A 15,567-nucleotide genomic window follows, 5' to 3' on the forward strand; every position below is an offset into this window, starting at 1 on the left:
GAGGCTGCACGGCTCCAGCCTTGGCCAGGGGCTGAGTGAGCTGTCCTCAGCCCGGCCTGCTCCATCGGGCACCACGCCTGCTCTCAGCACCTCCTGGACTAGTGAGGAAAAATCCACGGAGGTTCTCACTGGCTGTGCTCTCCATCAAACCGCACCTGGAAAGTGTGTGTGTGATAGTGTGAGTATGAGGGAGTGAGTGTATGTGTGTGTGAGAGTGAGTGTGTGTGAGCATGTATGTGTGAGCGAGGGTGTGTGTGTGCATGAGGGAATGAGTGTGTGTGTATGAGTGAGTGTGTGTGCGTGTGTGTGTGTATGAGGGGGTGAGTGTAAGTGTGTGTGAGTGTGTGAGAGAGTAAGTGTGTGAGCATGTATGTGTCTGTGAGCAAGGGTGTGTGTATGAGTGTGTGCATGAGGGAGTGAGTGTATGTGAGTGTGTGTGTATGAGTGAGAGTGTGTGTATGAGGGGGTGAGTGTGAGTGTGTGAGCAAACGTGTGTGTTGGTGGGTTTGTGTGTGAGTGTGTGTAAACCTGTATGTGTATGTCTGTGTGTGCGTATATGAGTGTGTGTGTGCACATATATGTGTGTCTGGATGTGTGTTTGAGTGTATGTGTCCATGTATGAGTGTGTGTGTCTGTGGGTGTGCGTATGAGAGTGTGCGTGTGCGCATATATGTGTGTGTCTGCGGGCGTGGATTTGTGTGAGTCTGTATGTCTGGGTGTGGGTTTGTGTGTTTAGAGAAAATCAGGCTAATTTGTGATGCCTTCTGCGGTCAAATAGCCGGTCAGCACTCACTGTCCACGCTCATATATAACGATTGGCCACTTGGGCAAGGTGCAGGAGGAAAACTTGGCACAGGGGAGGGATCCTGATCCTTATCCTTTGATGCCCTAGTCCCTATTAAAACAATTACTCTCTCACCCTGACTGTTCCCCCTGGTACAGCCCTCATCTTCGCTCCAAGGGACGCAGACTCGAACGGATATGGCAGACAACTGGTTTAGCCATTCACCGCCAGATCTGGCTGGACCACATAAAGCATTATCGGGTCTTGCTTTCATCTGCCAAAATTGCTCACTACTCCAGAATCATTCTGAAATGCAAAGATAAACTCCAGCTTCTATTCTCCACTGCTAACCATCTTCTTAAACCCCTCTCCCCTGTCTCCTCCACTCTCACCTCCGACAACAAGTGTGAGGAGCTCATGGATGTCTTTGTCTCTAAGATTGAGACCATCGTTCAGCTGCCTCTGTCACTTCCCTTCCTTCCCCTTGCCCACCGGGCCAAACTTCCTCTAAGGTTCCCCCCTGCCCTAGCCCTGAACTTACATCTTTCTCCAGTTTCTCTCTGATCTCCCCTCATGACCTCTCTGCGCTCCTCTTGTCCATGAGATCCACCTCCTGCTCCCTCGACCCTATTCCCACAAACTGGTTGACCACCCAACTTCCTTTTCTGGCTCCCATGTTAGCTGACATTGTTAACGGTTCTCTCTCCTCAGGTACTGTCCCCCTCTCCCTCAAATCTGCCATCATCACCCCTCTCCTCAAAAAGAAACCCTTGACCCCTCCATCCGTACAAACTACCACCCCATCTCCAACCTCCCTTTTCTTTCCAAAGTCCTTGAGCGTGTTGTCGCCTCCCAAATCCGAGCCCATCTTTCCCGCAACTCCATGTTTGAATCCCTCCAATCAGGTTTCCGCCCCTGTCACAGTACCGTAACGGCTCTCATCAAAGTCACAAATGACATCCTTTGTGACTGTGACAAAGGTGAACTTTCCTTCCTCGTCCTTCTCGACTTGTCTGCAGCCTTTGACACGGTTGACCACTCCATCCTTCGTCAACGCCTCTCCACCATCGACCAGCTGGGTGGGACTGCACTCGCCTGGTTCCATTCTTATCTATCTAATCGTAGCCCGAGAATCACCTGCAATGGCTTCTCTTCCCGCTCCCGCATCATTAACTCTGGTGTCCCCCAAGGATCTATCCTTGGCCCCCTCCTATTTCTCATCTACATGCTGCCCCTTGTTGACATCATCCGAAAACACAGCGTCAGTTTCCACATGTACACTGACGACACCCAGCTCCACCTCACCACCTCTTCTTTCGAACGCCTCCACGGTCTCTAAATTGTCAAACTGCTGGTCCGACATCCAGTTCTGGATGAGCAGAAATTTTCTCCAGTTATATATTGGGTAGACCGAAGCCATTGTTTTCGGTCCCTGCCACAAACTCCGTTCCCTAGCCACTGACTCCATCCCTCTCCCTAACATCTGTCTGAGGCTGAACCGCACTGTTCGCAACCTTGGTGTCATATTTGACCCTGAAATGAGCTTCCGACCACATATCTGCAGCATAACTAAGACCGCCTATTTCCACCTCCGTAACATTGCCCGTCTCCGCCCTTGCCTCAGCTCATCCACTGCTGAAACCCTCATCCATGCCTTTGTTACCTCTAGACTTGACTATTCCAACGCACTCCTGGCTGGCCTCTTACATTCTACCCTACGTAAACTTGAGGCCATCCAAAACTCGGCTGCCCGTGTCCTAACTCGCACCAAGTCCCGTTCGCCCATCACCCCCTGTGCTCGCTGACCCACATTGGCTCCTGGTTAAGCAACACCTCGATTTCAAAATTCTCATCCTTGTTTTCAAATCCCTCCATGGCCTCGCCCCTCCCTATCTCTGTAATCTCCTTCAGCCCCACAACTCCCCCACCCCCCCCCCCGAGATACCTGCATTCCTCTAATTCTGCCCTCTTGAGCATCTCCATTGGTGGCCGTGCCTTCTGTTGCCCAGGCCCTAAGCTCTGGAATTCCCTGTCTAAACTTCTCCCCCTCTCTACCTCTCTTTCCTCCTTTAAGACGCTCCTTAAAACCTATCTCTTTGACCAAACCTTTGGTCACCTGCCCTAATTTCTCCTTATGTGGCTCGGTGTCAAATATTTTGTCTTATAATATTCCTGTACAGCGCCTTGGGACGTTTTACTACGTTAAAGGCGCTATACAAATACAAGTTGTTGTTGTCTGTGTGTATGAGGGAGTGAGTGTGTGCAAATGTGTGTGTCAGTGGGTGTGGGCTTGTGTGTGTGTGAACATGTATGTGTATATCTGTGTGTGTGTATGTGAGTGTGTGTGTGCATAGAGTCATACGGCACAGAAGGAGGCCATTCGGCCCATCAAGTCCGTGCCGGCTCTCTGTAGAGTAATCCAGTCAGTCCCATTCCCCTGCTCTATCCCCGTAGCCTGCAAGTTTATTTCCCTCAAGTGCCTATCCAGTCTCCCCTTGAAAGCATTGAGTGTCTCCGCTTCCACCACTTCCGTCGGCAGCGAATTCAGTTTTTCCTCTCATTCCCCCCTGTATCTCTTGCCCTAAACCTTAAATCTGTGTCCCCTAGTTCTTGTACCAGCAACCAGTGGGAACAGCCTTTTCCCGTCTAGCCTATCCAAACCCGTCATAATCTTGTACACCTCAATCAAATCACCCCTCAACCTCCTTTGCTCTAATGAAAACAAATCCAGCTTCTCCAACCTGTCCTTGTAGCTAAGATTCCCCCATCCCCGGAACCATTCTGGTAAATCTCCTCTGCACCCTCTCAAGGGCCTTCACATCCTTCCTAAAGTGTGGTGACCAAAACTGGACGCAATACTCCAGTTGTGGTCTAACCAGTGCTTTATAAAGGTTCAGCATAACTTCTCTACTTTTGTACTCAATTCCTCTATTTATGAAGCCCATGATCCCATATGCTTTGCTAACCACTCTCTCATTATGTCCTGCCACCTTCAGGGACCTATGCCCATTAACTCCCAGGTCCCTCAGTCCCTGCACACTCTTTGAAACTGTGCCATTAAGTGTATATTGCCTCTCCCTGTTCCTTCTGCCAAAATGCATCACCTCACACTTCTCTGTATTAAATTCCATCTGCCACTTGTCTGCCCATTCTGCTAGCCTTTCTATGTCCTGTTGCAGTCGATTGGTATCGTCCTCACTGTTTGCCACACCCCCAAGTTTGGTGTCATCGACAAATTTAGAAATTCTACTCTGTATTACAATATCCAGGTCATTTATATATATCAAGAAAAGCAGTGGCCCCAGCACTGACCCTTGGGGAACACCACTGTCTACCATCCTCCAGTCTGAAAAACAGCCATTTACCACAACTCGCAGTTTTCTGTCCTTAAACCAATTCCTTATCCAAGCTGCCACTGACCCACCTATTCCATGAGCCTCAATTTTGTTAACCAACCTTCTATGTGGTACTTTGTCAAACGCCTTCCGAAATTCCAAGTAGACAACATCCATTGCATTCCCTTCATCAATCCTCTCTGTTACTTCATCAAAAATTTCAATTAGATTAGTCTGCCTTTTACAAATCCGTGTTGGCTCTCCTTAATTAGCTTAAATATATGTTTCAGTTTGTGTTTGTGTGTCTGTCTGTGTGTCTGTGTGTCTGTGGGTGTGCATATGAGAGTGTGTGTGCGCATATATGTGTGTGTCTGTGGGCGTGGATTTGTGTGAGTGTGTATGTCTGGGTGCAGGTTTGTGTGTTTAGAGAAAATCAGGCTAATTTGTGATGCATTCTGCAGTCAAATAGCCAGTCAGCACTCACTATCCAGGCTCATATATAACGATTGGCCAATTGGGCAAAGTGCGGGAGGAAAATTTGGCACGGGGGAGGCATCTTTATCCTAACAAGAGATAGTAGCTTGACGAGTAAGGGGAGGCAATTGGAAAATCAAATAACGTGATGAGTTTTACAGACACAAGTGGAGATGCAAGGGGCAATTTTCCAACATTGCACTTCCTGCACAAGGGAGAGCTACAGGGGGCGGAGGAGGGGTGGCAGCAGGAGATAGAGTGGAGGCGCGGGGACTGGGAGTCAGAGGGAAGGGGGAGCACGAGATGGAGGGGGAGGAGTGGGAGTCGGAGTTGGCGGGGGGAGAGGGAGCAAAAGAGGGACTGAGAGGGAGAGTGGGAGTCGGAGACAGAGTGGGTGGGGGTTCGAGGGGAGTGGGAGTGAAGGATGAAATGGGAGGGGTTGAGAGGGAGGGGGTGGGGGGAATAGGAGAGTGAATGTGATGGGGAATGGGAGGGTCAGCAGCGTGGGGGAGAGGAGAGGCTAATATCCCTCCAGTGTTGGTAGTGCACAAGTTGAGGCAGCAGAGTGATGGATTGGGGGCTGTGGAGACCAGACTCACTGTCTGTTTCTACCTCGTCTCTTAAAAGCTTTGGGTTTGCAATCTAACAATAACCTGAAGGGGGGGGAATAATTACATTTGAAGGGAGCAGGAGAGACTGGAGAAGCTGGGATTGTTCTCCTTAGAGCAGAAAAGGTTAAGGGGAGATTTAATAGAGGTGTTCAAAATTATGAGGTTTTTGATAGAATAAATAAGGAGAAACTTTATCCTAACACGAAATAGTAGCTTGACAAGTAAGGGGAGGCAATTGGAAAATCAAATAACGTGATGAGTTTTACAGACACAGGTGGAGATGTCAGTGGCAGGAGGGTCGGTAACCAGAGGACACAGATTTAAGATGATGGGCAAAAGAACCAGAGGGGACATGAGGAGAATTTTTTTTACGCAGCGAGTTGTTCTGATGTTAATCTACAAACATGAAACACGCTGGTATGAAATTCCCCCGTCTGCAGTTGGTGTAGAAATATTTTAAACGGGTTACAGTCTACGTTAACCTATCAGAGTGCAGGATTTAATATGCGCCTGTGAAGCGTTTGTGCGATAGCGTCGCTGACAGTAATCCGCGGCATCTTGTTTCGAATCATCCTCATTGTTCTATTTCACTTTTATTCCAGACGACTGGAACAGAACGGAATCAAATCGGTTCCACCGGGAACGTTTACTCCGTATAAAAAGCTGCGACGGATGTAAGTACACCTTCCTCTTCCCTCCTCAGTGACCGTCCTCTCAATTCAAAACTAGCATTTACATTTAGAACTGAGATTCCGGTGTGAGGGGCCGTGATATTGAACTAGCAACCTACAAATCACACCATGGCCTGTTGTGAAATTGAGTTCAGGACGTAAGAAAATCATGGAATCTTACAGCACAGAAGGAGGCCATTCGTCCCATCATGCCAGTGCCCAGCTCTCTGAAAGAGCTCTCCAATTAGTCCCACACCCCACCCCAACCCTGCTCTTTCCCCATAGTCTTGCGAATTTTTCCATTTCAAGTATTTATCCAATTCCCCTTTTGAAAGTTACTATTGAATCTGCTTCCACCGCCCTTTCAGGCAGCGCATTCCAGATCACAACAACTCGCTGCGTAAAAATATTTCTCCTCAGCTCCCCCTCTGGTTCTTTTGCCAATTATCTTAAATCTGTGTCCTCTGGTTACCGACCCTCCTGCCAGTGGAAACAGTTTCTCCTGATTTACTCGATCAAAACCCCTCGTAATTTTGAACCCTTCTTATCAATTCTCCCCTAAGCCTTCTCTGATCTAAGGAGAACAAGCCCAGCTTCTCTAGCCTCTCCACACAACTGAAGTCCCTCATCCCAGGGATCAGTCTGGGAAATCTCTGCAGGAAGGATGACCACGAAAGCTGCTGGATTGCTGTAAAAACTCAATTGGTTCATCAATGTCCTTCAGAGACGGGATCCTGCCATCCCTGCTCGATCTGGCCCACACGTCACTCCAGTCCCACACTATGTGGTTGACTCTTAGGGGGCAAGATTGGGTCGCACCCCCTTTGGCGCCCTGAAAAAGTTAGCGCCCCCACACCTGAAATTCACTGGTAGCGCCACAAGAGGGAGGCAGGGTGCTACCGGAAGCGCCCCACCTCACCCTTGGGGCGCTGCAAGTGAATATTGCGGGGTGCTGCGGCACAGCGCGCCGCGGTACTGCGGGCCTTCCTCCCCTTATTAAAGGGGAGGGGCCTAGCGCAGCGCAACCCGGGGCCCAGCTGGGCCACCAGGGGTCTGAGTACCGGCAAAAGAGCCCAGCACTCAAGAGACAGAGCGCAGCCGGCACCCCACGGGGGGGGGGGGGCTTCACAGGAGGCCGGGGAGGTGCTGGCAGGCAGCCAGCAACAAAAATGGCCGCCCAGCACCTCCCCTTTAATTTGCGCCGCCCCAGCCGCACGTAGGCCCCCTGACCCTGTCGGACATAGCGTCCGGCGGCACTACCGAAGATCGTGGCCGGGGCGCAAGCGGGGTGCTGCATACGGCGATGACGTCGTCGCCGGAGGCGCAGCACCGCGGGGCGCTAACGGTTACCACCGCCGCTAACCTCCCGCTGAATTTCGCCCTCAGGGGAGGGGCAGCAGGTACTTCCTTACCAGCGCTGCCCCATCCCAAAAACAAATAATTAGAAAAAACTGGATGTATATTATCCCATGTTTCTCCTGTCATTTGTACCACAGCAACACCAGGCACCAGTTCCAGAGATCCTTGTGTTCAAATCCCTCCATGGCCTCACCCCTCCCTATCTCTGTAATCTCCTCCAGTCCTACAACCCTCCGAGATCTCTGCGCTCCTCCAATTCTGGCCTCTTGCGCCTCCCTGATTTCCTTCGCCCCACCATTGGTGGCCGTGCCTTCAGCTGCCTGGGCCCTCAGCTCTGGAATTCCCTCCCTAAACCTCTCTACCTCTCTCCCCTCCTTTAAGTCGCCCCTTAAAACCTACCTCCTGTCCTAATATCTCCTTACGTGGCTCGGTGCCAATTTTTGTTTGATAACGATCCTGTAAAGCGCCTTGGAACGTTTTACTACATTAAACGCGCTATACAAATGCAAGTTGTTGTTCCTGTTGGAGGAACACATTTATAACTTGGCCCGAGAAGATGAATTATTTCGCAATATTATTAGATGAGGTCCAGAGGGAGTCACTGAAGCACTAGGCCCAAGGTCGATGAGATTATTTTGTTCTCTCAAAGACCTGATCATTAAATTTTCAGGCGCGAAAGCCTGATAAATGATAAATAGAATCAGGCAGAAGACAGAGAGATAAGGAAAAAGCACAGAAACCTCCACTCAAGCGCTGGTAACTATGGTGATTTGCGTGCAACAGGCTAATACCTTTTCTTCAGAGACTGCAGTTGTTCAGTAGACCATTGAAATCTTCCTTGAAATAATTTTTTTCTCTCTCTCTCCGAGTTCCTTTTATTCGCTTCCCTGTGCATCTGGGCACTCACAGATCATGTTTTAACCATACTCAGTTGTCTGACCTGCTCCCAGGCCTCAGCCTAGCATTTAGAAGATGAGGAAGAATGTATTGGCCTTGGAGGGGGCTCAGCGCAGATTCACCAGAATGATAGCGGGGCTAAAAGGGTTATATCGTTAGGACAGGCTGCATAAATCTGACTTGTATTCCCTTGAGTTTAGAAGGTTGAGGGCAAAGTTCCCTCTAAGCTGCGCTTTGTTGTGCGAAGCCTGTTAATTTCAATGCACGGTCAATTTAAATTTCTGCGCATGCGCGGTATTTACAGTGGAAAAGCCTACGCGGTACTTTACAGATTACTACGCGGCCACCCACGTGCGCATCTTAGAGGGAACATTGGTTGAGGGGCGATCTGATTGAGGTGTTTAAAATGCTAAAGGGATTCGATAGCGTAGTGAGAAACTATTCCTCTGGTGGGGGAGTCTAGAACAAGGGGGCACAATTTTAAAATTAGAGCTAGGGGCCATTCAGGAAGCATTTATTCACACAAAGGGTAGTGGAAATCTGGAATTCTCTGCCCCCCCCACAAGAGGCTGCGGATGCTGGGGGTCAGTTGGAGTTTTCAAGACTGAGGTTGCTGGCTTTTTACTGGACAGGGGTATCAAGGGATATGGAGCAAAGGCGGGTGAATGGAGTTGAGCTACAGATCAGCCATGATGTAACTGAATGACGGAACAGGCTCGAGGGGCTGAATGGCCTCCTGTTGCAGTCGCGCCACCTGTTTCGCACCCGCTCACTAATTTCTACCCATCAGACAAAATGTGACACCGAGCCACAATAGGAGATATTAGGACAGGTGACCAACAACTTGGTCAAAGAGGTAGGATTTAAGGAGCGTCCTAAAGAAGAATAGAGAGGTGGAGAGGTTTAGGGGGCGAATTCCTGACTTTAGGGCCCAGGCAGCTGCAGGCACGGCCTAGCGCCGCACGGTGCTGCGCCGCCAGCGATGACGTCATCGGCGTGCGCAGCGCCCCGCTCGCGCCCCGCTGTAATATTGGGTGGCGCCCCCCCCCCCCCGACTTACCGCCAGACGTTATGTCCGCCGTGGTCAGGGGGGCCAAACTGCGGCCGGGGCGGCGCTAGTTAAAGGTGAGGTGGCAGGCGGCCATTTCTGTTGCTGTCCCCGGCCCCCGTGAAGCCCCCCCGCGGGGTGCCGGCTGCTCTCTGGGAGCCCGGCACTCCTCTTGAGTGCTGGGCTCGTTTGCCGGCACTCCCGATCCCTGGTGGCCCAGCTGGGCGCCGGGACGCGCTGCGCCAGGCCGCTCCCCTTTAATAAGGGGAGGAAGGCCTGCAGTACCGCGGCGCGACGTGCCGCAGCGCCGTGATATTGGCTCGCAGCGCCCCAAGAGGGACGCAGGGCACTTCCAGTAGCCCATGATCTTTTAAAGCTTCCCAGGCCCACCGCCTCTCCTGAAGGTGGTACGATTGGCGCACTGCCAGCTTCGCTCTGGTACATAGAAACATAGAAGATAGGAGCAGGAGTAGGCCATTCGGCCCCTCGAGCCTGTTCCGTCATTTAATGAGATCATGGCTGATCATCCAAATTCAGTACCCTGTCCCTGATTCTCCCCATATCCCTTGATCCCTTTAGCCTTAAGAAATATATCTAACTCCTTCTTGAATATATTTAATGAATTGGCCTCTACTGCCTTCTGTGGTAGAGAATTCCACAGGTTCACCACTCTCTGGGTGAAGAAATTCCTCCTCATCTCAGTCCTAAATGGCTTACCCCTTATCCTTAGACTGTGACCCCTGGTTCTGGACTCCCCCGCCATCGGGAACATCCTTCCTGCATCTAGTCTGTCCAGTCCTGTTAGAATTTTATAAGTTTCAATGAGATCCCCTCTCATTCTTCTAAACTCTAGCGAATATAAGCCTAATCGACCCACTCTCTCCTCATACGTCATTCCTGCCATCCCAGGTATCAGTCTGGTACCTCAGCAGTGGGACCGCAAGGATCACTCCTGCTCCCCCGCCCACGGCTCCTCATGAAACTAAATTTAAAAAAAACATACGGACCGTTTTTCTACAGCAGCCTCCCTTGAAGGACCGTTAGTTAGGCAACAGCAGAACTGGCAAAGCCGGTCAGAGGCCGGCACGGTCCACGCTCCTCTTTTTTCCACACAATGTTGCAGAAGGGCGCAACACCCTTCTTCGCCAGTTTAAATTGGGCCAATGCTGCTTTTGGGCGGCCATCAGGGACGCCTAATAACAGTGAGGACCACAATATGGCGGCGGGGTCAGAAAATCAGGCCAATTTCAGCCCCCGCCTGCCTCCAAACCTCCACCAGTGGGACATCACAGTGACAGCCCGGGCTGACTCCACCTCTGACTCGCCTTTCGACAGTTAGCCAAAAAATTTTTTTTATTCGTTCCTGGGATGTGGGCGTCGCTGGCAAGGCCAGCATTTATTGCCCATCCCCAGTTGCCCTTGAGAAGGTGGTGGTGAGCCGCCTTCTTGAACCGCTGCAGTCTGTGGGGTGAAGGTACTCCCACAGTGCTGTTAGGGAGGGAGTTCCAGGATTTTGACCCAGCAACGATGAAGGATCGGCCGATATATTTCCAAGTCAGGATGGTGTGTGACTTGGAGGGGAACTTGGAGGTGGTGGTGTTCCCATGTGCCTGCTGCCCTTGCCCTTCTAGGTGGTAGAGGACGCGGGTTTGGGAGGTGCTGTCAAAGAAGCCTTGTGGCGAGTTGCTGCAGTGCATCTTGTAGACGGTACACACTGCAGCCACGGTGGTGGAGGGAGTGAATGTTTAAGGTGGTCGATGGGGTGCCAGTCAAGCGGGCTGCTTTGTCATGGATGGTGTCGAGCTTCTTGAGTGTTGTTGGAGCTGCACTCATCCAGGCAAGTGGAGAGTATTCCATCACACTCCTGACTTGTGCCTTGTAAATGGTGGAAAGGCTTTGGGGAGTCAGGAGATGAGACACTCTAATCCAAGGATATCATAGGAACAGCAGGTAATTTATGGTGTTAAGTGCTTTGGGATGTTTCTATGTGATAAGGCGTTATATAAGAGCAAATATTGTTATATTTTATAGATAATTTGTCTTTCTTTCAACAACAGGATATGTAGCCATGTAACAGGAACATAGGAACAGGAGGAGACCATTCAGCCCCTCAAGCCTGTTCCACCATCCAATGAGATCATGGGCTGATCTGTATCTTAACTCCATCCACCCGCCTGGGCTCCATGGTGCCCCGCATCCCTCTTGGGGTGCTGCAACTGAAAATCGCAGCGCAACATGCCGCAGCGCCACACGCTGCGGCACAGCGCTCTGCGGTACTGCAGGCCTTCTTCCCCTTCTTAAAGGGGAGGGGCCTGTTGCAGCGCACTCGAAGAGCGCGAGTGCCGGCAAAAGAGCCCGGCACCGAGGAGAAGTGCCGGACTCTTGGGACACAGCCGGCACTCCGCGGGGGTGGGGGGTGCTCAGGAGGCCGGGGACGGCGACACGGAGAGGTGCTGGCAGGCGGCCAGCAAAAAAAATGGCCGCCCCACACCTCAGCGCCTCTACTGCCGCAGGTAGGCCCCCCTGAACCGGTCGCAAATTGCGACCAGCGTTAAAGCAGGGGGCGCTACTAAATTTCGCGATCGGTGCAGTAGCGGGGCGCTGCGCACACCGATGACGTCATCGGTAGTGGCGTAGCGCTAACGGCTAGCGCCGCCATTAGCGTCCCACTAAATTTAGCGGGAGGTGTGGCCAGTGGCGCAAAACCCACTAAGTGCCCTCTTAAGGTGCTAACAGGTGGCACAGGCCACTGAATTTCTAGGCCCTTATCCCTTAATACCCTGGGCTAGCAAAAATCTATTGATGTCAGATTTGAAATTATTAATTGACCCCAGCATCTACTGCTTTTGGTGGGAGTTACACACTTTTACCACCCTTTACGTGAAGAAATGTTTCCTAACTTTTCTCCTGAATGGCCTGACTCTGATTATGTCCCCTTGTCCTAGACTCCCCACTGGCGGAAAACGTTTCTCTCTATCTACCTTATCAATTCCTTTCAGAATCCTAAAAAACCTCAATCGAATCACCCCTTAACCTTCTATATTCCAGGGAACACAAGCTTAGTTTATGTAATCTCGCCTCATAATCTAACCCTTGGAGCCCCGGTAACATTCTGGTGAATCTACGCTGCACTCCTTCCGAGGCCAATATATCCTTGCTAATGTGTGGTGCCCAGAACTGCTCCCAATACTCCAGAAGTGGTCTAACCAGGGCTTTGTATCGCTGTAATGTTTGTCAGGCCAAAGAGCAAAGCAACCTGCGCTAGACAGCTCCTCACTCAAGCGAATCTAATCTCCCTCATGAATATTTTACACCTCGCGTAAAATTAACTGCCGGTAGCCACTGATTTGAGTTCTGGTGCCGACTCCCTCTCCTCGGTTTACCATCTGTTAGATTAAGGGGCAGCAGAAGGAAGGCCTTTTAACACCTCGACTCATCCACTCCCCCTCCCCCAAGAGCCTGGGCCCAATTTAAACAACGAGAAACAAATGTAACCCTGGGGATGTATCTGCGGTTTTTAAAATTCATTCATGCGGAATGTGAGCATCGCTGGCAAGGCCGACATTGCCCCTGAGAAGTTGGTGATGGCAATGCTTCCTAAAGTGGTTTGCATAGCTACCTCACTTACATGGAATGTACAGCACAGAAACAGACCAGACGGCCCAACTGGTCCATGCCAGTGTTCATGCTCCACACATGCCTCCTCCCACCCTACTCGCCAAGGCTTCTTCGACAGCACCTCCAAAACCCGCAATCTCCACCACCCAGAAGGACAAGGGTAGCAGGCGCAGGGGAACACCACCACCTCCAAGTTCCCCTCCAAGTCACACACCATCCTGACTTAGAAGTATATCGGCCGTTCCTTCATCGTCGCTGGGTCAAAATCCTGGAACTCCCTCCCTAACAGCACTGTGGGAGCACCTTCACCACACAGACTGCAGCGGTTCAAGAAGGCGGCTCACCACCACCTTCTCAAGGGCAATTAGGGATGGGCAATAAATGCTGGCTTTGCCAGCGACGCCCACATCCCATAAACGAATATATAAAAAAAAGGGAATCCTAAAGCCTTTCCCTTCTTTTTCAGAGACCTCAGCAACAACCACATCGCTGAGATTGCACCTGATGCATTCCAGGGACTGCGATCTCTTAATTCACTGTGAGTATTCGTCAGAGAGTCTGGGGGTGGGGAGGGGGGGTAATAATATTTAAAATAAAAAGGACAGTTCATGCCGCCCGTCCTGTCGTTCGATTCACACTGACATGCACACAGGCCTATTAGGGAGCCACCTTCCAAGGGGCCGGGAACCCTTTGCCATCGCAGCATGCCTACGATACGCGCTGGGGGGAAAGGTCGTGACCTCGGAAAATGACCCCCCAACCTCTGTTGTTGTGTTCCTGTCTTTAAAATCCCTTTGCCTCCTCTACTTCCAGGGTCCTGTATGGAAACAAAATCAATGAGCTTCCGAAAGGAGTGTTTGACGGACTCTTCGCTCTGCAACTCCTGTGAGTGTTTGACCTCTTCATACAGGTGCAGCAAGAAATGTGACCATTTCGGGAAAGGGGGGGTGTTGGTGGGGAAATTCTTGGGCTGAAGTCTTGAGACCTCGAGCCCGACGTTATGGGGCCAACGAGAATGGCAGGCAGTGCCGCCGCTGTGTGGCCTCGCCAATGTTGCCCGGCTCCTAGTACTGGTCAGTCTGAGCGGGACCCCCGGCTACCCTACTGAGTCAGGCGGATATCGGGGTTCCGGTGACGTATGTAGGAACCCTGTCACTGCCAATTTTGGGGCTGCACTTGGGTGGGGAGAGTGAGCCTGCGCGCCTCGACCCTCTTTATTCCCGTTGAGGGCCGGGAGGAGCAATAGGACAACCTCCAGGCTTCACAAACCCCAGCCTGAGCCGCTGCCCCTTTTGGCTACACCCTGCCTGCAGATATCGGGGTTCGCTCCCTACCATCTTCGGACCATAAGAACATAAGAAATAGGAGCAGGAGTCGGCCATTCGGCCCCTCGAGCCCGTTCCACCATTCAATAAGACCATGGCTGATCTTCTACCTCAACTCCACTTTCCTGCACTATCCCCATATCCCTTGATTCCCTTAATATCCAAAAATCTATCGATCTCTGTCTTGAATATACTCAATGACTGAGCCTCCACAGCCCTCTGGGGTAGAGAATTCCAAAGATTCACCACCCTCTGAGTGAAGAAATTTCTGCTCATCTCAGTCCTAAATGGCCGACCCCTTATCCTGAGACTGTGACCCCTGGTTCGAGACTCTCCAGTCAGGGGAAACATCCTCCCTGAGAACCTTGGCTTTATTGACAGAGGTATAGAGTACAAAAGCAAGGAAGTTATGCTAAACCTTTATAAAACATTGATTAGGCCCCAGCTGGAGTATTGTGTCCAATTCTGAGCACTACACTTTAGGAAGGACGTCAAGGTCTTTGGGAGTCGCACTAAGATTTACCAGAATGGTGCCAGGGCAGCGGGAACTTCAGTGATGTGGAGAGATTGGAGAAACTGGGATTGTTCTCCTTAGAGCAGCGAAGGTTAAGGGGAGATTTAATAGAGGTATTCAAAATCATGGAGGGTTTTAAAGGGTAGAGAGAAACTGTTTCCAGTGGCAGGAGGGTCGGTGACCAGAGGACACAGATTGAAGATAATTGGCAAAAGAACCAGAGGGGAGATGAAGAAATATTTTTTTACGCAGCGAGTTGTTGTGATCTGGAATGCGCTGCCTGAAAGGGCGGTGGAAGCTGTTAAGTATGTGTATTGTATTGAACAATTAACACAAAGACTTAAACGTATAACTCAAACAGGCCTTTACTGGTTGGAGGTAGGGACTGCACATAGGTCTTTACTTCATGCCCACAGGCGGGAACTGAGGGGAATCAGTACCCACAGTACTATTTATACCCCTATGGCCAGGAGTGGTACTGCGTATCACTACGCCCAACAAGTAGTGCAGTCCTGTCCATAGGTTCAAAGTAGCACACATATTACATACACAACATTCCTCCCTTCCTAGCTTTACAGTCATCTCCCCATTTAACATAACGTAATAACATATATACATATATAACTTCAGGTTTACATAACAGAATAACATAAATACATAGATAACTTCATGTCAAAAACAGATCACAGATTCAGTCTCTGCGGAAAACAGTTCACAGATTCAATCTCTGTGGTGTAGTCGGTTCACGTTGCTAGAGTGACTCATTCAATAGTCCTTCCATGGATTTAACAGTTTGAACTTCCGAACTGAATTGGCTCCGTTCGGAGGGACCACGTGTGTGATCTGGTAGAGGTGATAATGGTTCAGATGGGTCATCTTCTGTTTTTACTTTTCCTTTTCTGCTTCTTGGAGACTCTCTGGGCTCCATTGT

The 15,567-nt window shown here is 50.6% G+C and overlaps 1 protein-coding gene across 2 annotated transcripts in view; it reads left to right on the top strand.

The window, feature by feature from the left end:
- The window catches only part of slit1a (slit homolog 1a (Drosophila)), a 328,910-nt gene that overhangs the window by 197,601 nt on the left and 115,742 nt on the right, over positions 1 to 15,567 (top strand). For both annotated transcript variants that reach the window (XM_085994232.1, XM_085994233.1), the window contains exons 10-12: positions 5,807 to 5,878; positions 13,264 to 13,335; positions 13,611 to 13,682. In XM_085994232.1, coding sequence (XP_085850358.1) covers positions 5,807 to 5,878; positions 13,264 to 13,335; positions 13,611 to 13,682 — 216 coding nt within the window. The remainder of the gene's footprint in view (positions 1 to 5,806; positions 5,879 to 13,263; positions 13,336 to 13,610; positions 13,683 to 15,567) is intronic.

This window comes from Somniosus microcephalus, chromosome 8 (genome assembly GCF_052327205.1).
Source record: "Somniosus microcephalus isolate GS21.2 chromosome 8, FLI_Smic_1.0, whole genome shotgun sequence".
Taxonomy (NCBI): Eukaryota; Metazoa; Chordata; class Chondrichthyes; order Squaliformes; family Somniosidae; genus Somniosus; species Somniosus microcephalus.